At 38.3% G+C, this 24,120-nt stretch overlaps 1 protein-coding gene across 1 annotated transcript in view; it reads left to right on the top strand.

Moving 5' to 3' along the window:
- Positions 1-24,120, top strand: part of MTA3 (metastasis associated 1 family member 3) — a 143,031-nt gene that overhangs the window by 98,019 nt on the left and 20,892 nt on the right. Inside the window, exons 15-17 of the mRNA XM_086628920.1 lie at positions 695-781; positions 6,069-6,215; positions 19,083-19,114. Of these exons, the coding sequence (XP_086485046.1) occupies positions 695-781; positions 6,069-6,215; positions 19,083-19,114 (266 nt within the window). The remainder of the gene's footprint in view (positions 1-694; positions 782-6,068; positions 6,216-19,082; positions 19,115-24,120) is intronic.

Below are 24,120 nucleotides of genomic sequence, written 5' to 3'. Positions count from 1 at the left end.
TTGCAGGAAATTACGATCTTTGAGACCTTTGAGCTCTATTATTATGGGTTATAACTGAGCACTTTGTTCAAAAGTTTGTATTAATGGGTTTTTTTTTGGTGTTTTTTTTTTTTGTGGGGTTTTTTTGGTGGCTTTTTTTTTTAAGCTTCATCTTGCCATAATAGCCCCTGTGTTCTGCTTTACTTAAGAATTACATGAATCACCGTACTGTGTGAGTAAGACATGACAGAAAGCAGTAGTCCCAACTTTAAATCCTCCCTACCTCTATATTACCCCGCTTAGAGCCAGGCAAGCTTGTAGAAAACAATGAAGAATTCAATGGAAATTATTTTTAATAGCCAGAGCTGCTTTTATTTTAGTACTCATGTTTTCATCTGTGTTTCATTTGCCTAGCTGTCTTCAAAAAGAAGTTGTAAGCAAAAAATGCAATCAAATCTGTGTTGGAACTTACATTGATTTTTTAAAATAACAATAATTAAAAAAAAAGAATCATAACATCACTTGCATGAATGAGGACATGGCCAGGCTTTAACTATCCATCATTGTTGGTGTTGATGAAAAAGAAAAACAACATTTGCTAAAAAGCAAAAAGAAATTTGTGGTAAAAATGCAAGTCAGAAACTGGTTGGTGTGTCCTAATTATATTTGTAATGGTAAAATATTTAAACTGAGTTTTATTCTTTAAAATTCTCAGATGCAGATCGACATTATGAACTTGCTGGAAATCCTCTGAAGATAAAAAGCACCAGAAAACCACTGTCATGTATCATTGGGTATTTAGGTGCGTATCCGCCTCCAGAGAATAACAAACCAAATGAATATTCAGTGTGTACTGATACTTAAAAAACCTGTATGCATAGAATGAGAGGTTTATGCTCTTAGTTACAAGAAAACTATAAAGTTAATAAAAATTCTGGTTAGCTCTTGTTTGCAAAACTGCATGATTGAACTTGCGGGATGTAGGCAGGTGGCCTTCCAATACTGGTTTAAAATAGCAGAGTAAAACCTGATGTAATTTTGAATGTGAAAAATACTCTGGTAGTCTAAATAAAAAAATAAATGCTCAAAGGGGAGATACTGAGTATGCTCAGTGCTGCTCTACTATGCAGCTCTACCCTTAGATCTACTTGTAATACTCCTACGTACCTAGAAGGAGGAGACCCCAGCCATGCTAAGACATTGATCTTTTAATTTGGCTACATAGTTTTAAAAGATGCAATGAAATCTGTACTGAGATCACAGCCAAGAGGACAATGAATTCGCATAAGATAATGGGGAGAAGAGAAATTCTAATAATTGTGATTCTTTATTAAAAAAAGTGAGAATCGTCCTCTTTGCGAGGAACCACCACTGACCATTAAATATTTACACAGTCATATAAGAACTGAAATACCCTAGAGGTTTTTATTAATCCTTAAATTAATATAGATATCAATCTGTTGATCAGAGAAGCAGGGAATAATTCTGCAGCGTATTAATCCCATTCTACAGAAGTGAAGCTGAGACATCTAGAGCTCAATCTAGATGTTTTGCTCAAAGTTTCAATCAACAGGAGTTTTTTCCTACTGGAGCAAAGTAAACGGTGACAGTCTCTTGACTTACTGAAATAGAAATCAGCTATTTATGTAGCTATAACTGTTCCTCCAGAACATCAATTTTAACAAAATCTAAACTTTAGAAAATAAGTTAATGAAGAATTAATGCCCACCCTCACTGAGTTTTGATTCCTTCTGCCCTAGAGTTTAAGAAAAAGGCCAGTGATGATTTCCTGCAGGCATCCCAGCTGTGCGCGTTGCGTATGTTGTCATTCAAGTGAGTGAGGAAAGGACAGCTTTGATTGACTTGGTGAAGCTGTTGTTGTGAGGGGACAGTCTGGCAGGAGATGGGTGGGTGCTTCATCGGTCTGACCCCATCTGTGCAGTCAAGAGAAGAAATGGCAGCGTTTGTAATCTTAGAAGATGCTGCATGGTTTTAGTGCCACGTTATTTAGTCAGTGAGGGGTCATCTTGATAACTGAGAGCGTAAGTCTGCAGGTTTAATGGGAGTGAATGGATGAACAGTGACAAATAGCATCGTGCGTGCTTAGGTGAAGGCTTTGTAGAAGATTAACAGTGCTAAAATATACCAGGTATCTGTAGAGTCTGCGCAGTGTTTAACTGTATGGGAAGCGAAGGTATCTCACTACAGTTGAAGGCAAATAATACATGTTGCAGGGATATGAAGCGTACCCAGAGTAGTTATGGACATGCATCTGAACTAGTTGCATAAGGATAGGTAGAAAATGGCTTCTTGTTTGCCATCTAGCTTGGTGGGATTTTTAGTTTAGTTTGTGATGGGTTTTTTTGTTTGTTAGGGGTGTTTGTTTGCATGTTCCAGTGGATAAGTAATGCTTAACATTATCTTTCTCATAAAATCTAGTACTACCATTTCATAGGTTATATGGGAGGCATTCGGTTTTGTTTTGAAATGTCTTTCATGCAATTCCCACAGATGTTTACTGTAATGTAGTTAACTATGTGTGTCTCAGGGCACTACTGTTTTCAGCCCTGTTGGTAAGGCAGAGAGGATTTCAGTGCCCTGCATATCCTAGGTCATTGCTTCCCTTTATTCCTGTTCTGCTTCTTGGCTGCCAGTTCCACAGGTGAGGTGGGTTAAGCATTAAAAGTAGGACCTTATCCTCTAGACACAGCTGGGACTGATCCCCTGTAATCTCTTCAGTCATCAGTGTGCTTGCTGAACAAACTCCTAAGGTGAACCTCTGGCTAATTAAATGCCCCGTATCACCTCCTGGTTATCAGGAAACCAGGCTAACGTTTCCAGCTGGGATGCATGTTGAGGAGATGAGAGAGAGGTGCAGCTGCTCAAGCACCTCTGTAATCCAAGATGCTTATGTTAGCAACTCAGTAGGAGACTTCAACTTTTCTTTGTTTGCTTTGGATTTTTTATATTTTTTTTACCCTGGAGACATTAGTTAAGTGGGAGAAGTTTTTAGAGTTGTTACTGCTGTTTACTTATTTGAGGCTGCAACCTGGTCTTATAAAAAGGGGTTCCTAATATGTTGTTCAAGTATTGTTCCTTACTCCTGTTTTGGTTTTTTTTTTATTTTTATCACAGAAATGATCATACAATCTGAATCTGGCCACCTGGTTATCTGTTGTGTGGCTAAAGGGGTAATTTGGATTATTCGGATGTTACAGGTAGTTCTCTGAGTTTAGGAGAAGGTGCTGGTGGCTAGGAGATTTTCAGTGATGTACCAGGCAATAGAACAAGAGCAATAGCAGCAGGAATTAAAAGATCCCTTATTACTATTATTCCATAATACAGTAACATGATGGGATAATATAATTCAGGCAAAACCCCTGAAATGCCTTGTTACCACTCTCAGGTGGGATGAAGCAGCTGTTTAGAAAGTGCTGATCTAAAGCATGCAAATATTTGAAGCAAATCTCTATGTAGAGGATGAGAGTGTATGGTCTAAAGACCTCACAGGAAGGACTCAATCCATTGAGAAGTGGTCCTGGCTGTAACTAAGTTCCTTTTTAGAGCTTAAAAGGAGATCTTGGTCTTGCTACCTTCAGCTGCTGCCAAAAAAGCAAGGACAGCCTTTGAGGTAAACGAATGGAGGATTGGTGGCCTCTAGACTGAGGAAAAATTGAAGGAAGGCAATACTTCCTTTTTCAACTCTTCACTCATCCTGAAAATATGAAACAACATCTCCTACATGCTGTAGGCGGCAGGAGTTTATGGGGTTTTGTATGTCGATCCAGCTGCTGGGATTATTGTGGATACTGCTGGAGCTTTTTGGCAAATAAGGTAATATTTTAGTGGTATCAGACCTGAAAATTAATCATTTCATTCAGAAAATTGGAAAAGATTGCCAAATGAGCATTTTGGAATCCAAACTCCAATCATCTTCAGCAAACAGTGCAAACTTTTCTATTTCAGTTTAAAGTTTTGCTTTAGAGATCAGTAGTGTTCACGCTGTTAAGCATGCCTCTGTTCCCATTTTAGCAAAAAAGCAAGGAAGGTATTTGTTCTCTACAGCACGAAAAATGAGACATGCCATGAAATCTGGTGGGAGCTTGGTGTTCCTAAACTCTTCTATATGAAAAGCAGATGAATATTGCAGTGAATGGCAGTAAAAAGCTCACGTCTAAGTGGTGGGATCTGTGATGTCAAACCAGCCTTAACACACACACTGGGATCTAGAGGACTACCCTGAAGCAATTTACCTGTTCCCTAGCTCTGTGCTATTATATCATCTGACCAGTGCATTATTCTACTCTGTTCTTTCTAATCTGACTCTCTTGAAGCATCTCCAATGAGAGTGTTCATGCTTTAAGTATATGGTTGCAAGCTCTGACCAAACCAGTGGTCATCAATTAAGCAAAGACTTTTTCAATGTGAAAAATATTGATGTTGTCTCCTCCTGACATGCTGTTCCCAGTACAGCCTGGCCAAGACACTGTGGCCATCCTACTCCTTTCCGTCTGTTTGGCTACCAATGAAACTGTTTGGCTGCCCCACCTTTCTATTTCTGCCTTTGGAAGGTTATCGTGACTGTTATCCCTGCGCCCCCAGCCTCCCCTCGAGCCACAGCTGCTTCCTTGTTGGAGTGGATGGGTTTGGTAGCCACAGACTGCGTGTGAGGGCTTGCCGTGAGAGCGAGTGCTTGGGTATCTGACTTCCTTGGCATTTCTGAAACAGGAAAAATCTGCAATCACGTTAGACTTGGACTTTGTGCAATAGTTGCCGTTTCTCCTGCACAATAGCTGTGAATAGCAGAGACTTGACGGCCTCCTCCTTGGATACCTGGCCTCATTTTAGGTTTTCCCATATTCCCAGCTTCTACTTTTTTATTTTTTAAAAAGAAATGCAGAAAGAAGCACTCTTCAGGGGGTGCAAACCTGGCCTACAAACGAGAGAGTACTTAATTCTTGTCTTCTGATCTTACATCTGTTGGACATCTGACTTTCCTGATGTGTCTCCCAGACCCTCTGCCCTCACATTTTCAAACCAGAGGTCTCTTCTGCTCTATGGGCAAATCAGGCAGCCGGGCTGCAAGTGTCTCACAATGCGTGGGTGCCAGCAGCTGGTGCCCTGTGGCCGTGCTGGAGGGACAGGGACCTGCCTCCAGCCAATTCGAGTCTGCCTGCAGGGCGTACAAGGTGGTGGCGTTTCGAACCCAAATGCGTGATGGGAATAAGTTAATTGGTTCGGCGAGTTCCTGGTGAAGGACAAGCAGAATCTGCCAAGGCTTCCTTTTGCCAGTTTTATCTGGCAGATAACTGAGAAATTTCCATGCAACTGTATCAAATTTTGGCAAACACAGCAGCTGCCACCCTGAAGCGTGCTGGCCAGATGCGTTTCGCTGCCTCTTTACTTCCTTTCTTCTCCAAAATAACCCTACTCTGTGGACCATATTAGATACTCCGGGTTATTTGAAACTCCCCAGTAATGATTCAGTCTGGGAGTCTGGCAGAACCTGGGCAGTCCAGTGGAGTCTTAACAATTTTTGTGTTTCTGCTACAGTTTTGGGGTAGTTTCAGCTTCAGATCCCTGCTGTGGCTGGCTCCCTGACTCTTGCACCTGGTCACTTGTGTTTGGGAAGATCTCTTAAAGCTTGTTTTTGTGACAGAAAATACTGAATAGCTTGAGGTATTGAGGTGATTTCACTGTAGTAAAATGCTTTTATTTGCTTGCTAAAAAATCTGTAGGTGTGTAGCTCCCATACAAACCTCCAAAGGACAGGGAAGTGTAAACACAGACCCGTTTCAAATTGATTTGTATTATCTCTTCAATCTCTGAAATCCTTACACATCTACACCATAGCACTGAACTTGAGCGATGTAAAGTGAACTGGATTTTTCCTACTTGGAGGATCTGTAGGTATGAAGACCTGTGTATGAATTTGTATTCAAGGTCCTGTAAAACCATTCATGCCAAAGAAGCTTCCTTTCCTTTCAGTGGAAATTTGAATGTAAATTTAGTATGTTGAATAGACTGTTCTGCTATTTTTTTTTTTTTTAAATCATGTACGATCTCTCTCTCTCTTTTGTCTCAAACAGAGATTCATCCTGCAGTGAAACCCAATGTAATCAGGTCAACACCAAGCCTTCAGAGTCCAAGTGCGAAACGACTGCTTGCACCCTCCAATCACTCTTCATTAAGTATTTTGGGAAAAAGAAACTACAGCCATCATAACGGTCTTGATGGTATGTGAAGGAATATGAAAGGAGTATTCTTTAAGTCTCTGAATTGCAAAACTTTCTGTGGACCTAGGATGACATTAAATAAGGGGGTACAGACCGACAGAAATGTAAAACATGGATAGCATATTTATAGCATTGATTCTTAATGCAATGAATGGTGGTGCTTATTCATTAAACATGGGTATATTAATGAAGTCTCTTACAAAAACTACTTTTAGCATTTTTCTTACTAATCTTGATATAAAAGAAGATATTAAATTTGGTGAAGGCAGAGATGCAATAAATGCTTTATTTTGGCTTATTGCATTGCATTTTTATTTGAAGAAATATTTTGCAGAGATATGCAAGACCTTTTGAATTCTCTGTGTGAAAGTACTTGATATGTAGCTAAATTGCTAAATACTGGACCTGTTAGTTTACAGCCGATGTTTTTGCTAGTATGTGAATTCAAAACACAGCTTGCTTAGTCTGTGGTGATTGATAATGAAGGGAAAATAGCTTTTGGCATCTTGCGTCCCAAGACCGGTGTCACAGAATCAGTTAAAACAAGTCGCAGTCCTGGCAGTAAGGGTTGGTGGAAGGTATTTGCTCCTTAGAAAGCAACCGCCCCTGGATTTATACCACTCGCAGAGGAAGAGGGAAAAGAAGTGTCACAGAGGTACAGGAGAGGCTTTTCCTGTACACTGTGCAGCGACAGAGGTGATGTTTAAGCCTGGTGTATCCAGCCACTGCATTACAATATGGTGAAAATAGAGAGCAGATATGAAGCTGTGCAAAAAAAAAAAAAAAAAGATCAAATAAGAGGAGAATCCAGCAGGATATCATTTGTTTGCACTGAAAAGAAATGCATGTGTTCCTGAACTCTCTTTTTGTGAGATGTAACTTATTAGCATAATTGTTCTTATTAGCCCTTATTAGCATAATTGTTCTGTAACTGAATAATCTCGTTGAGATTAGAAATCTGAAATAAGTTATGCTCTGAAATAGACTGTTCAGGACGTGATCTGCACGAAAGAGGTGACTGTTTCCACGCGTCACAGAATAAGTCGAGGTCGAAATGAGAAGGACTCTCCTTTTAGCCAAGCTAATAGAAACAGTATTCCAAATATAGGAAGATAAACTTGTTCCATTATTCATCATCGTCCCATAATTATCATAGTTTTCTGTCATTGCCAATGCTATTTGTATGTTGCAGTGAAAATATCTACTGTACGTTTAATAATACGTAGGTAGAATCACTACATACTTTGCCAAGAAGTGGATATTTAGTACAGGCAGCAGAGAGGATCACTTGGGCCTCAGCTTAGTGTGCGACCAGCTGTTACACAGTAGGCAACTAACATGCGCAGTGACACAAGCTATTTGGTGGACTGAGATGACAACCATGTCACTTTTACTTGGCTAAAAAAGATGATGCCGTTAACCAACATAGCCATAAATGCTGAATTTCCACTGTGACTTTTGGGTGTGTGGTTCTGCAGGGATGGTCTGGTAGTTACTGCATGAGAATGTGAACAAAGACTGCTTCCCCCCAGCCTCCACCAGTGCTGGCTGTTACACTGGACTTGCCATATGAGTTTTGAGTGATGAATGACTTTCACCTGCAAATAAAGATGATGTTATATTTTGACTGCAGAGAAGACTGTAGCAATAAGTTCAAGGTAAAAATTATTATGATGATGTCTCTATAAGGAGGCATGCTTGGAAGTCTTTAATGTTTTTCTTCTACTTAGTACGGATTTTCTCTCTTTGTAGAATTGTAGAATGATTTGGATTGGAAGGGATGTGCTGGGTTTATGTGGTGGGGTTTTGGTAGCAGGGGAGGGACTGCAGGGACAGCAGATGCAAGAAGCTTCCCTGGCTCCAAAACCAGTCGGACCAGTCTCTGGCCAGTTCAGACCCCCCTCCCCTCTGGCCAGGGCTGAGCCAGTCATCACCTCTGTGAATGCCCTATTTAATAAGGGGACAAAGGAACTCAAGCAGTGAAGAGAGGGGAGAGGCAGAGGGATGACCTCTCCCAGCCTCTTGGGCAGGCAGCTGCCCACGCTGGACCACCACCATGTGACTGGCGATGGCCACAGCAGCGCGGCTTGGAGAGCTCCGAAGTGCCTCACTCTCGGGGCACCCGCTGGGCAGAGTTCATCCTGCTGGGAGTGCTGAGGTGCGTTGGGCCCAGTGCAGCTGTAGCAGAGAGAGAACTGAGATCTGAGAGGAACGGCTGCATAGACACCAAGGTCAGTGAAAATGGAGCAGGAGGAGGTGTGTCCGAGCTGAGATTCTCCTGCAGCCCATGGTGAGATGGCAGGTGGACCCCCTGCAGCCCATAGTGATTAACAGTGGAGCAGAGATCCATCCGCAGCCTGTGGAGAAACCCACACTGGAGCAGAAATCCTTGTGCCTGAAGGAGTTCTGAGAGGACTGTTTCCGTGGGAAGGACCTCATGCTGCTGGAGACTGACGGTGGAGCACAGATGCATCTGCAGTCTGTGGAGGACTCCACACCAGAGCAAATGGCTGTGCCCTAAGAAGCCATGACTCTGTGGGAAAGGCCTGTGCTGGAGCAATCTGATGGGTAAGGATTGCATCCTGCGGGAAGGACTCACGTTGGAGAAGTTCATGGAGAACTGTCTCCTGTGAGGAGAGGCCCCACATTGGAGCAGGGCAGGAGTGTAAGGAGTCCTTACCACCTTTAAGGAAGGAGTGGCAGAAACAGCATGTGATGAACTGACCCGCAACCTCCATTCCCTGTCTCCCTGTGCCGCTGGGGAGGAGGAGATAGAGCTGGGAAGAAGGGAGCGGTGGGGGGAAGGTGTTTTTAAGATCTGGTTATGTTTCTCATTATCCTCTCTGAATGAACTGTTGATGAATTAAATGGATTTGTCTCCAAGCTCAGTCTATTTTGCATGGGGACATGGTTGATGGGTGATTGCTCCCTGTTCTTATCTTGGCCCTCAGGCTTTTTGTTTCGCTTTTCTCCACCCACCAGGGTGGGGAGAGGAGCGAGTGAGCAGCTGCATGGTGACTTAGCTGCCAGCTGGGCTAAACCACAAGGAACCTTAAAGATCATCTAATTCCAAACCCCTGACATGGGCAGGCACACCTTCCACTTGATCAGGTTGCTCAACAACTCATCCAGCCTGACCTGGAACACCTCCAGGGATGGGACATCCACAACTTCACTGGAAAACCTGTTCAGTGCCTCACCACTCTCAGAGGGAAAAATTTCTTCCTTAGATCTAATCTAAATCTACCCTCTTTCAGTTTAAAGCCATTGCCCCTTGTCCTATCACTCCTCACCCTTGTAAAAATTCCTTCTCCGCCTTTCTTCTAGGCCTCCTTTAGGTACTGGAAGCCTGCTAGAGGATCGCTCTGGAGCCTTCTCTTCTCCAGGCTGAACAACTCCAATTCTCTCAGCCTGTCTTTGTAGAAAAGGTGCTCCAGCCCTCTGATTATCAAAAAAGATCATCTACTTTACTCAAATTAAAGAGTTTATAAACCCCATCATTAGCCACACTGATTAGTTTGTATCAAACAGCTAACTATGTTAAGGCAACTTGCACAAAAAAAAATACCTAATTTGAAAAATTAGTATTGAGAACTGTAAGTCATTGCTTTAGGAGATAAATATTTTTGCTTTTTTATTTTCTGTGAAAACATAACTTACTGGAAGGCATATGTGCTAAATAACTGCAATCTGTATTTTGTTAGTGTAAAAATGGTTATTTCGGTTCTTATCCTAGCCCCTCTCTTTAATTAAAAGTGTGAAAAGTGTAAATAAAATGCAAAGAAAAAGCAACAAACCAATAGTAATGATACTCAACAGCACAAGTCCTCTATTCCTTTGACTTCAAACTGATTACCTTTAATATTTACCATTTAACCCCTTCTCTGGTTATTGGTAAATATCAAAGATATTTTTGGGCTGTTATTTATCCAGCTTCTTTTCAGTGCACAGCAAAAACTCAGTGATCAGATCAACTTGAGAAATGGTGGTTTCTCTGTAGGTGCACCGACTACGATGTACTGTTTGTGCAATGAAAGGTTTTGCCAATCTCCAGATTTTTGTGTTACTATAAATGTACTAAAAAGCTTTTTTGGTTCCAATATTCTATTTATTGTTGCAGACTTTATTGCATTATATCAATTAACAGTATCTGGCAAGCTAACTATGAAGGTGATGATAAATTCTGTCTTTCAGTGCATACTTTGATGAAATGAACAAACAAGCAGGAGCACTGTGGGCTTATATTAGGTTTTATCTCTCCCTATTTTCATAATCTTAATGTTATTGACATGGAAATGTCTGCATGTTCAGATTTGCCTTTTTCCAACAGTATTAGTAATTTGTTGTAAAGAAGCCATGTAAATATGTTTACTTAAGATATACAATAATTTACAGCATTCAAGTAAACGTCACTTAGGCTTTTGTAAAGGTAAATTTAGATTGGCATTTTTATAAAGTCAGTCTTACTGCCTAGGTGAGTTGAGTGCCCTATTTTGACAGAATTTGTTATTAACAAAATAGTAATTATTGGCTCAGAAATAAAGCAATGTAATATGGAAATGACACTTCTTTATGCCTCTGTGGGGGAGTGGGGGAAGATTGAGAAACATCATTAATATCTGGTTTATTGCTTTTAGGAGTAATAAACAAGAACATGGTTAGTATTTCTTAGAGAGGTCTTATGTTCACTTGAGTCTTGATTTGGTTCAATGCAGCGCAAGTTTCCCTTCATTTTTCTACAGATACACCTCCAGCAAGTCCGGTGCAACTGATAGGGGTGAGGGAGTCAGTCATTTCTGACTACTATTGCTCAATCTTTCTTGAGAATGATGAGGAAGCACATTTATCTCTCCATAAACAGTGGGGTTTGTGCCCTGATATCTTGCTATTAACTGATCTGAGTGTCAGTCACTGGTGACTGAGAGATGTAGTTATAGTTGTATGCGTGAACCCGTGTATAAGGCATAGACATAAATAAAATTACACTGCTTAAGGCCTTGTGTATTGTAACTTGATAGAAGATCTTGTTTGTGTCCTTCATTGTAGGAGGTAGACCTTTTCTGGATGGTCTTTTGGATGGCAAAAGTGTTTTGCCTTTTTATTTTCAAATAACAGCAAATCTCACATTCTGTAGGATGGAATGAAAAATGTCAGAAAGTGTTTTTTCCGTTCTGGAAAAAAAAAGCGCAGGGGAGTTTTCGTGCAATATGCATGCTGGTGCTTTTAACTATTCTGATGCAGAATTTCCATTGCTGCTGAACAGAAAGTCAACACCAGATATTTAAATGGTTCTCAGCAGTGAAGACAGCCTATTTCAAATGGGAAAACTCTGTCTTCAGAAAATCACGATGTTGCAGAATGTTACTTGTTTCCAGTTTTATGACTGGAGTTGATGATGGGAAGATTTAGGTGTGACTGTAAAGTGCTTTGTAGATACTTTGAATCTGATCTTTAAATTACAGTGTCTGAAATTATTCTGAGCAATTACTTTCACCCACAAGCTGCTTAACTGTGAGCAACAGTGCATCCACATAGTCAAGTTTCACGTCAGGCTATTGTTTTGCCAGGATGAGTAATGATAATTTTCCATATAATATTTGGGAAGATCAGGTAAAGGTATTTTACACGTGTATAATTTCTGTCCACTGGCAGGCATGTCCTTATTTTTACATAGATCAGAACCAGAATATCCCCAGGATGCCCAAGATATTAACGTCACTAACGAGGTAAAGAAATCAGTTTGTGCCTGTTGACACCGTTTTCATGACTTAGGGGCAGAAATAAGAGAACCAGTTGTTCATAGCTGAAGAGACTTTAACCAACAGCCATGATCCTCCTCTCTTCCTCAGCCCAGACCTGTAATGCTGAGATGTCCTGGTGCCTTCAAGAAGATTCTTTCAACAGTCAGATTTCTGTTCCTGAACATACTGAAACATGCAGCTATATCTAAGACTGAGACAGCAATTTTTGGGTCCATTTTCCTAGAAACCCACACATCTGGCACAGCAAGATGAGAAAGTGATGTGAGCAATTGACAAAGGGAGAAAGACCTCAGAAAAATGTACCTTCTCTCTCAGATGCTATTTTCATCAATCCTTCTCTCTCTGCTTATGACTGAGATAATTGGTTACTGAGGAGATAAGCAAGGAAGAAAGGCTTATATTTCACTCCCATTTTTCCATGGGGAATTTGAGACTCTCCTTTGATAAACACATGGAAATATAAGCAGCCTAACTGACAAGCAGGGAAGACTGGAGCCTTTCCTGCCCCAAATTTTCCTGAAACAGGGAAAACAACTTTAATATGTGCTTCAACATTATCCTATGTGAAAGTACATTAGAGGGTAGTTTTCACTGTTGGATGGAATTTCTCAGGAGAGGGAGTTATTTTTCTTCAAAGTTGTCTGATCATTTTTATCACAATACTGTTTTTCAGTAGAGATGGATATGTTCTTCTGTGGTGGCAGGCTAGTAGCATGAAATGCATACCAAAACCATCTGGCACGCTATTACTTTAAAAAATAAAACCTTGACTTTTCTCTTACATATTAATAAACTATAAAACTACCTGAATTTTGTAAATCTCATTTTGCGTAGGAATGATTTCCAACTGAAAGAAAAGAAATGCCATGTGATAAGCAAGCTACTACGTGAATCCATTTTTGCCATTTCTCCCATGCTGAAGCACAAAATACGATCAATGTTGAATTGTGTATACCCACTCTTCCCGAAAATGAGAAACAAAATTATATATTGTTCCACAGTCAGTTTTTCCTCTGAGATTTAGTTTGAGCATGTGAATTCTAGCTTTGGTCCTCAGTGTAGCCAGCAAATGTTTTGAAATATTTGGCTACAGATCTCTTACTGAAATGCATGTACTGATATCAATGGAAGTGTGAGCGCGGAGAGTAGATCTCTCTGGAAAAACTGGTGTTGTGTTACTGTCATTTACTGAAGAAGCAGATGACTATGAAAAGGGTGTTTATGACTCTTGGTTATTTCCCAACATATATTACTCAGAACGTTTATTTATGTCATGATGTGAAATGCTTTACGGTAAGAGCCTTGTTGTGCCTTTCTATACAAAGTCATTAAAGCCATCTCTGACCCTCAAGAGATTAACCTTGCAACCTTTGGTTTTTTGCGCTTGCACAGGAGTAGCCAATTTCTGTCTATTTCAAGTGTCTGATTGGAAGTAATAACTTTAAATATTTAGTAGAAAAATAGGATGCTCTAAAGCTTGTATTTCTGAGGTCAGTATATTCACTTGTTCTTCCAGGAGTACACATGATGGTACTGGAGATGATGAACTAATGGCAACTTCCAGAGCCCAGATTACATACCTGGAAAATGACGCAATCCTTTATTACCCCATGGTGTTACTGCTGATATTGTCAGTCTTTTGTAGAAATACGCTGCTACGTTTCATGTTTGCATATCTCAAGCCGTGGTGGTTTTTTTTCTATTTAATTTTTCAAATTATAAAACAATGTTTTTCCTTCAGTTCATGTACAATGAGTTTATGATTTTCCCCCTCCCCACTTTGATCTTCATTCCTCCAACCCCAGTGATGCAAATGACATTGTGACTTAACATGATAAATTATCAGCAAGGAGGAAAACATTTAAATCTATGTTGTTTTTGTCCAAAATATAGAAAGAAATATCTTTTTTTTCCTAGAATTTCTTAAAGTTGAGAAAATTATTTATTGTCTTTTGATGATAAATGTGCGGTCATCATTTGCCTACATTGAGTTCACGTTACAATTATCGCCAAATATTTGAGATGCGTTGGTTACAAATAAAAGAACAGTCTTCCATTCTGTGTCTGAAGACTGCTCAAACTGCAGAGTATTTTTCAGTGGGTAAAGGTAAGCAGCGTGACCTTTCTATGATAAATTTGGTTACAGGAGGACTTGGGAGGAGCAAAACTATTTCTGCAAACCCATGTTTCCTTGAATTTCCTCTGAGAAGAAACCGTTCCTAAGCATTAGCATAGCACATCACTGTAGTGTGTATTTTTAAAATATAGACAGTGGTTGCTTTCATTTTGCAAAAGTCAAAATACCATATCCATTCAGCTGTAGTTCTCAGGCATGTTGCATCTTCTGAAATGTAAGTTATTTCCAAGGGTGGAAGCACACTAGAAATTGAATAAGGGATTTTTACTTCTTTTTTTTTTTTCATTTCCTTTTTTTTTTCAAAAATGTATCTTTGTGCTTACAAGACTGCTTTGCCTGCATTTGGTTCAGAAAAAACACAAACTTAGAATTGTAATCGTTCTTTGATGTAGCACTTTGAGCGTGCCAGACATCACTTAGGTTTTGTTGTACTAAGGAAACAAATACTTACGTAAAGATTACAGCATTGTGTCTCAGTATTCAGCAGTGTAATGTGTGCTTCTCATGGCTCTGATAACACCAGGGGCTAGAAAGGGCAAGCGAGGTGGGATTGCAAATGGAGGAAAGGGGGCTTTATGGTGAACTGTCTTATTTTTGCTGCTGAATCACTGTTTCTTTTTTTATATCCAGGTAATGTCTGGGCATGAAATTGCAGTAACACTGGCTTTTCTGATTGGCAGAATAAATCAGCTCTTAAAAGAGCAAACGTAAGAACAGCACTATAATCCAGTTAGTATTTAAAACACAATGAAGATGACCAGAACCTAATTCCTGGAATCACTACTTTCCCTTAGTATTATTTTAAAGAATTAAAGTTGCAGAAAGAGAATCCTGTCTGTTGGATAACAGGATTATCAGTGTATTACCTCATGAATTACGCGTTCTGGATTTGCGATACGGAGTTCATACTTGAAGTGCTTCTGTGTGTGATTACTGTCAAGTAGGTTGGTTATTTTTTGTAAGCTGTGATTGCAGAGCGATGGTTCTTAACAATTTTAGTACATAATGCAGTAGGGAAGGCACCTTCAGAAAGCACTTAGGCTGTGTAACTGGAAGGATCCTGCATCTGGGGAAAATACTTTGCGACACTTTTGTACTTTTTTGTGCTTTTTGCTTTTCTCATCTGTATATTATTTCTCCAGTGTTTCAGATTTCTGCCTTGGGAGGCTAAGGGTCTTCCTCAAGTTAAGTAAAACTCATTCTTAGTATGATTATAAGATAAGTATGCGTATATATATATATAATTACTATTTTAATAATACTTTTGAAGTAACACTTAACATCACTTGTTCCATTGCTATAAACTGGTAGGAAAAAAACAATTACATTTGATTACTTAAAAGATTCATAACCCAAGTGGAAAAGAAATAATGAAAAAGTCTTCCTGTCTCAGCTAATTTTGTAAGGTCGTCCATCCTGGGTGGAAAGGTTTTTTGTAGTCTTGTGCACTATGAGAAGCTGAGAGTGTTACTAAGATTAAACACCTCTGCTATTGCCTGTCTGCCTTTGTTTTCCACACGTCTAAATGACATTATTTTGAAGCATATTTATTCTGAAAGGTTTAGAAAAGGGCACCTTTCAGCCACTGGAATTGCTGATGAGCCCATTAATGTAGAAGAGAAAGATGAATATCAGATAACTAAGTTTCCAGTCAGCAGGCTGACTAAAGAATAGCAGGTATAAACATAACATATGAACAGCTGGAAAAGGACTAGAGTGTTAAGGATGTGGTTTCTGTCCTGGCTTGAAGATCCCTTAAAGGGAAAAAAAAAAATTCATGTTACTGGGGAATGATATGTAAACTTTAAATAATTCTGTAACTGGCACCATCCCTTAGCAGCAGGCTTTTTCTGATTTAGGCTTAAATAGTTTTACAGTGGGAAATTTTATAGTCTCTTAGTGCCCATAAACAGGGAGAGACACTTGATCGGTCAGTATGGTTGGTAAAGCAACTTTTAATGTGACAAAATTTCTGTTTACAACTTACTTATTTCTTTTTGAGTTTGTAGAAATACGTTGTGGAAATAGCATACAAACATCTTCGTTTCAGCTGTTGGTACATCAGTTCTCCACAGTAATAAACTTCTAAACATCTTCTCAATACTGAAGTTGTATTTACTGTAATTAACTCTCATCACATCACCAAAATCCCTTGTTAGTGATGATGTTTGACCACTTCTGTTTAAAGTGGAGCAATCCACTTCACTAGCACTTCATCAGCCATAAGGGAAGAATCATTCTGTATCCTGGATTTCCTTTCTACTGAAGTAGTGCAAGTACAGATTATTGCCTTGCACAAAATCATTTGCTGTAAGAACTCATTCATATCGCAGAATGTAAGTTTAAATTGTGTAACAGCGGCACCTTAATTAGTAGTCTCTGCTAGATTCTAGAATCTTTTGACTGTCTGCTTATTAAACAGTTCTTTCCCTAGCTTTTTATTTATGGATATACTTGGGTCTTTCTAAAAGATGTTTGGCAACTCAAGTGATATTTCAGTGTCTATAGAAATAAAAGCTAAGAAAAAGATATACAGAAAAACAGAGAAAGTTTTTATTGTATGATATAACACAGGGATATTACTCTGCAAATACAACAGATCTTTCTTCACTTCTTTGCTCAGTTTTCTTAAGAGAGTGTAAATTGTTCTTCAAAAATATAGTTTTAACAGCCTTCAGGTATATTTGACTGTTCCCCAGTTCCCTTTAGGGAGATATTCTGTCTTTCACTCAGTTGTCTGTGGAACTGAGAGGGTGACTGAGTGGCTAACAATAGTGACTAAGCATATTTTTTATAGATTTGGCATATAAAGCCATACAAAAAGCATAGCACCTCTGAGTAAGAGTGGAGATTTTATGGCTGTAGTATCTGAGTATGAAGAGTACGGATATTTTTTTTTATTCGCTTTGATATTTTTGAGAGTGACTGGAAGTGCTGTGTAATGTTTCTTCTATGTATTTCAAGAGAGAAGGAGCCCCATCCTTTTTGTTTGACCTGATAGTCCTGCTTAAGTTAAGGATTCTTCAGGAAATTCAGTCATGCTCCTGGAGATAGGTCGTTTGTTTTTTTCTGGGTAATTTGGCTTATAAACAGAATGAGTCCTGTCTCAAGAGTTATCCAGGTGGTCATACTTCCATGAATGCAGTCTCTGGGTTTTGTTGGGAATATTCAGGTCCTGAAATGTTGTTTTGCTGAGATATTAAAAAAATAAATAAACTTGTAATGAAATGTACAAAAATAACTTCACTGTGAAGATAAAAATTGAACAGATTATAGAGTTCTTCACTCTACTGTGATCTTCTCTTACTTTATAACAGTGCCAAATGTATTCAGGTATTGGGAATCAGTAGACTGTTGCAGCTTTTAATTTTTATACTACGGGTTTAAAACTTGCCTGGAGGACTGGTGATCTAGATGTATTTTTGTATATGATAATTTTTGTGTGAAAAAAGAGAGGAAAAGGAGTCTGGGAGAGGAGCTCACAACTAAAATATCAGTGGCTGTAAGTAGGTTTTCATGTTACAGAACCTTTATCAATGAGAAGTTATTGATACCTATATTGATACGTTTTTTTAAAAATTAAATTTGATTAAGGATGAAGACTTGTACAAGTGTAAACACAAACTAGATACAGGAATTACTGCTGAATATCAGATTGGAGTGTCTAAGTAGTTTGAGATGTTTAAAATGGCTTGTCTTTGTTTATATCAATAATTGAACTATACCTTCAGACTAGTTAAGATGACTCCTTAAAATGAAAGAGAAACACCACTTTGAGAGTGTAATTACCATTTTTTCAGAAAGAGATGTGCAACAGTTCTTTCTCATGTCCTTTTAATCTCTTTAATACTATTTTTAATAATTAAAAAAAAATGGAGAAATCTTTGCGTAAGCGATGCCAGTTGGAACCTCCATAAGGATCACAATTTGGAACCAGGGAAAGAATAACTAACCCATTGTAATTATTGCATGTTAATCTCACTTTCAGAATTGATACTCTGTTCATTTAATTGATGCAGAATTATGTACATTTCACCCAGAACTGCATGTAGTGTTGCTAAATGTCTCTTCCTGAAGAAGTCTGCGTGCTATAGCCAATATGATGTCTTACCCAAATTTTTGAGAAATTCTGTGAGATTGCTAGTAGCATCATCTTTACAGATGAGTAAATTTTCTTGCAGTTTTTTTAACTAGTTAGGAGGATGTTCAGTTACTGAAGTTATACTGCTTTGAAAAAGACAAGCTCTAATATGACAACCATAGCATTTTAAAGCCAAAGAGGGTGAGATTTCTGGCCTTGGAGGAAAAAAAAAAAGCAAATGTAATTTGATTTAAACAGCAGGCTGAAATCTATGTTAGCTATTGGCCTAGTAGTGATTCCTCAGCAATTTTATGTAAATATAACCATGAGTTCAGTTGACTGACTCCTGATTTTTCATATAGGAGAGAATAACTAAGATTTCTGGAGGTTGTACTTATCAATATACTTTGTCAGTTTCAAACTGAAAATCCATCTCAAAATTCTCAGAAAAAAGGATTGTCTTGTTTTATAAAGCTTTTTCAAATGGGAATAGTAATGGAATTATGCTGATACTATTTGTATTTTTTTTCTGCAGAGCTAATCCTCCATGTTAAATGATGCCATATGTTAAAAGCAAAATGAAGAAACCCACTTCTTGAAACATGAATTATGAATTAGTTCCATTTTTATATTTTCTTGCAGAAGGGGATAATTAAGCAAAGAGAATGAGTGCAGTTAACAGCATACTATAGTGTGCCATATATTTTCAGGACCAGTGATGATTCTCATGCCCGTTTCATGAGAAATCTTTCCAGTGTCTGCATTTCTGATATGTTCATTGTTGTAGCTGAACAGTAGCATCTTAGCCTTCAGGGTGAGCATCAGAAAATAAGACTTTTATGGATAAAGACAGTACTGTAATATGCTGTGATTCTTTTGTTTTTCAGAATCATCCAGCCATACAACAAGAACAATAATGGTAAGTATAGAGGAGATTCTAGGTATCAATCTGTCTATAGATACTATTTTTCATTTGAAAACAAAGTGGATATAGTAGTATCCTAAGCCATTGGCATGTGGTTTTTTTTGTAAAGTCCAGTATCACTGTAGAGATAAAATGAGTCTGTCAGCCACCGCATTTCATGGGAAATCTGGGAAAAAATTCAGAGGTTGAATAGCTTAAGAAGTACCAGTGCTGTCAGTTTGAATAGGTAAAAATCCAGTTACAGTTGTGTGTTATGTGTTTACGTGATTTCTGATTATGTCAAATTAACGTTGATAAAATCTGTTGCATTCTGTGTGTTTCACATGTGTCAGAGCACATTTAAAGTTCAAAACGATAGCTGAGTAATTTCTTGCGTCGCATTCCTGTGAGACTGGTTTCTGACTTTACCTTGAATTTGATAGTTTGGGTTCCAGAAATAGAGAAATGTTTAAATGGACAGATATATCTTCAAAAATAAGATAAAGAAGTTTTATGTATAAAAACGTCATAGACTTAGAGTCTGCCTTGGGTTTTTATAAGGTGAGAATTTTTATCAGTCTCTCTCTGTTTCAAGCTCTTAATAAAAGTTAGATAAGAACTGAACACAAAGTCACGTAAAGAAAACGTTTCTCTGACTGGTATTGATTCATGCCTGTCCTGTAGATACGAGGAAGGAGGGCTATCCACTTCTGGAAAAAGACCAATTTTTGAGGCGAGTTTTGAAATTTTAGAGTAAAACCCAACAAAACATGATGTGAGCCTGTTTGTTTTCATTACTACAGTTTTCAGGTGTCCGTGTTTATTACCTCTTTTGTATGTACAGCAGTTGTGGGATATGTAGATTCCCACACAGATACTTGATTCAACAGGGGACAAAGGGTAAATTTAGTTCATTGCTTTTATCATCAATAATCATTAATAGTCCAGTGCAAATGGATAATAAATAGGTAAGGACTACAGATCACAAAATTTCAAAATAGTAAAGATATGTCTGGAAAAAAGTGATGTTTTCTACTGGATGTGATATAATTCTTCTTTGTCATGAATTTGATTTAAATAGACCTATTTCAAAATAAGATGCTTAGAGTTATTTAACTACATTCCTCTGCTATAAAATTTTGGAAGCAATTGAAATTTTTTTCAGTATTTCTTCCCAGTTCTGCATTTGTGTCAGGAAAACAGCTAGAGGTTAACGCTGAAGCTGGTGAAAATTTCACTCTTAATTTCCTTTTTTTTTTTTCCCCTTCTATTAATTTTACTCTGAAGATAACACATTTTGTCAGTCTCTTTTCCATTAATATGTCAAAACAGCTCTAAGAACTGACCCAAAGAAACGGGGGTTTTGTCTGTCTAAATTTCTCCTCACACCAAAACATGGCCAAACTTGGAGATAAGAAAAAGGTTTTAAATAACTTGAGTTCTCGAGGTTGCTGTGTTGTGAACCTCTGCAGACCTCTCTGCTGGCAACGCAGACCACTCAGACGAATGTTCTGCAGTCAAAGCAGTGTGCAGTAATTGTCTGTTGCACTTAAAGTACATTTGAAAGTAAGTATTCTGTTTAGACAGTGTGAAAAGGTTATAACAGAATGTCCACTCTTCTCTGCAATTCAAATATAACTGAATGTGTAATGGAAAATTTCTTACTCTCCAATGAGTAGGTAAAATATGTCAGTAAAGCCAGAAAATATACTGTTCAGTGCATCAGGAACAGTGTGAGATTGGCTATTCGACACAGACGTAGTAAAGCAGTACTGCTGCAATCCGTTTTTGAACGACTACTGCAATAAATAATTACTCTGAAATAAAATCCCCTTTTCAGACTGATTATGGTTAATATTGCAACAGATAAAAAGTTAAAGCATGATCTTAAGTCAATCAGAATGTGAGAAGTACAGCACCAAATCCGTATACTACCTTGGATGCTTTGATGTAAAAAAGCTTTTGTCTTACAAGGCGAAGTATTTGAAATCCTTTTAAGTTGCATTTATAGGAAGTGAAATAACCTAAGTAAGGTGTTAAATCTGATCTTGTCTCTGAAGATTCAGATTAATGTTGAAATCAAAGCCCATGAGTGTACTTTGCTAGGGAAAAAGAAGTGCAGTTTTTTCTGAGAACATTACAGGAATTCTTCTGTATTTAAATACAGTGATGACTCCCTACTTTTTGTTTTAGATTCTTGTTTGTAAAAGTAAAAAACTAGAAAATTTTTTATAGGTCTGTGTGAGGGGAGGGTGATGGAGGAAGTCTTCTATGTCTTAACTATAAAATAAATTTCCTCTTATTCTGTGGATAAATGTCTAGTTTAGTCTTTCATTACTGGTTTACTGTTTTGTATAAGTAAGTATTTACTTCAAATGCTGCTTTAAAAGAGTTTATTCAGAGGTTATATAACTTTTGTGTAACTTCTGTGAAATGCAGAGGCTAGAAACATTGTAGTATTTTAACCCAGATGCTTTGGAAAGTCAACTGTAATTTTTTATTTTTTTCTTTTTTTTTCCCCTTGTATAGAGAAGTCATTGACTTGGATTTTCAGTATTACATCTATTCTAGGTGTTTTGTGAAAGGTTTGATAGCAAATCAGGAGATTCAAAAGTAATTCTTGTGTTGGCTATTTGGCTAATCTCTTGTATCTGATCTGTTGTTTGATTTTTATTTTTTTTTTTTAAATAGCCTTCGGGTTTCTTAAGTGAAATTCTGTACCCAAAATGAATGTGTGCCTGCATGCTAGTATCAACATTTGTAACTCCGCGCTGTGTGGAGACTGTTTTGTGATTTTTGCATTCATCTCAAATCTCTATGAATAAGTAAACTAAACCACCCCCAATCTGTGATAATTATTAGAGGTAAAATGCCTATGCCTTTGCAAATAAGAACACTTCAGGTGTGGCAAAACAGAATCAATACCTGATTTAAACTTAACGTAATTCTACACTTGTTTTACACTATATCGTGTATCATTAGATCAATGCAAAATATATTGAACCTGTTAATGTGGATTATTATCAGTCATCTGAGTGTGCCTGATTTCTTCTGCTGATTATTTTTCTCCATGTAGTAAGCTTCTTTTGCTCTGCTTGATTTGATGTTTTGTTTAAAGGTGCGACAGAAAATTTAAAAATGCTCATTTAAGGCAATGGGAATGTCTTCCTTTTTAAAAAGGATGGAGAAAACCATAATCTAGTTAAACATTCTTTCAGCCACAGCATAAACGTTTCACCATTAGTTTTTACACTTATTAATGCCTGTTGGTGTTATGTATTTATTTCAAAGCTGGATGTCTTTTCAGAATCTTCAGTTGCTCTCAATGAATAAATGCTTGTCTGCTTATTTGCCAGTACAAGTTGAGAAACTTATAGAAAAGAACCTCAACTGTGATTTGAAATACCCTTTTCTGAATTCGTGCAAGATTCCTCTCTTGTCTTTCAAACATGCATCTTAATATCTGTGTGCTTGAAATTCCTCTGGGAGCTAGTGAGGATAAGAAATTTACCCTCCATAATAAAGATGCTATATTAAGTTGCCACTTTAATATAAGATGTTTATGAAGTATCTTTGTAGATGTCTTTGGAATAGTGTCCAAACTTTGTTGGACTAGTAGCTGCCATTACAGCACATATCACACGTGTGATGATGCTATACGGGTAATTCCTCTGTTTCCCAGACACAGCAAAGCCTTATGCCTAGTGCATCTGGTATTGAAAGACCTGCATTTACAGTTAAGCAAGTGGTTGAATTAGCAACTCTGTGCTGCTGCTTCCAGAAGATTAGACAGAGAGGAACACAGTCTTATGTAGCTTCTTCAGGAAAGGACCTATTCATCAAACATTGGAGTTGTCTCAATTGCTGAATCTTTGTGTATGCAAATGGGAAATCCATGCCTTTGCCAGTTGAGTTTTGATGAGCAGCACTTGCAAGCAGCTCTCAAAAATCAAGCTGCGCACCAGCCTGTGAAAGAAGTACCTGAGAATGGTGCCTCCACAGAAGTGTTTTAGCAGGGGACAGGTGAAGCTGTGAAGACATTATAACAAAGGGTCTTCCCATATGCTCCTCCTTGTTGAAGACCTTGAGAAGATTGCCTTTGGTCTTGGAGGTCTTTGAAGATTGTGTTCAGTCTGCAGCCTGGAGACCTCCTGTTCGGCAGGTGAAACTCTTCCTGGACATAACTCTGTAACTCTGTGCTGACTTAAGTATTTGTGCAGAATGATGTCTCTAATCCTAGTCTACCGCTTAAGGAAGCAGCCGCACTGGCAAACAGTACGTATGGTAAATAAGATGGTAAATAATACAACTCCAAAACTAAAGCTGAGAGCACTGAAAACAACATTCCAGCCATCAACATCTGAGGAAATAATGAACATTTAGGGCAAATTTGTTTTAACACACTCCGGTCAAATCTGTTGTTTTGTCAACCCTTCGAGCCCCATGTTGGACACCAAAAAGGACTGCTGTGGTTCAACTCAGCTGACAACTAAATGCCATGCAGCCGCTTGCTCACCCTCCCCCACCCCTGGGGAATGGGGAAGAGAATTAAAGGGGAAAAAAAAGGGAAGGCGACTCATGGGGTGAGATAAGAACAATTTAATAATAATTATATAAAATTGAAAGTAATAATGATAAAATAATAATATTATCTGAATATATATATATATATAAAATAATATATACAAACAAGTGATACACAGTGTAATTGCTCACCACTTGGTGACCAATGCCTATCTTGTCCCAACAAGCAGTCCCAAAACAGATTAAGTCCTGACACTGCAATCCTGGACAAGTGAGAGGCTCGAGAGAGAGACAGAACTTTGAGAGACTGAGTCCAAAAGAGACCTCGGAAGAGCAAAAGCCTGACTTCCTGATCAACCCTCATCTGTATCCTGGGCATGACGTTGCATGACATGGAATACTCCATTGACCAATTTGGCCCTCAATCCTAAATCTAAGTTCAAATCATAAGAGGAGTTGTGGGCCCTTTGTCCCAGCTCTGCTTCCCCCCAGCCTGT

This window comes from Tauraco erythrolophus, chromosome 2 (genome assembly GCF_009769465.1).
Source record: "Tauraco erythrolophus isolate bTauEry1 chromosome 2, bTauEry1.pri, whole genome shotgun sequence".
Lineage (NCBI taxonomy): Eukaryota > Metazoa > Chordata > Aves > Musophagiformes > Musophagidae > Tauraco > Tauraco erythrolophus.
The sequence above is the reverse complement of the archived record's forward strand: the minus strand, read 5'-3'. Positions and strand labels throughout refer to the sequence as shown.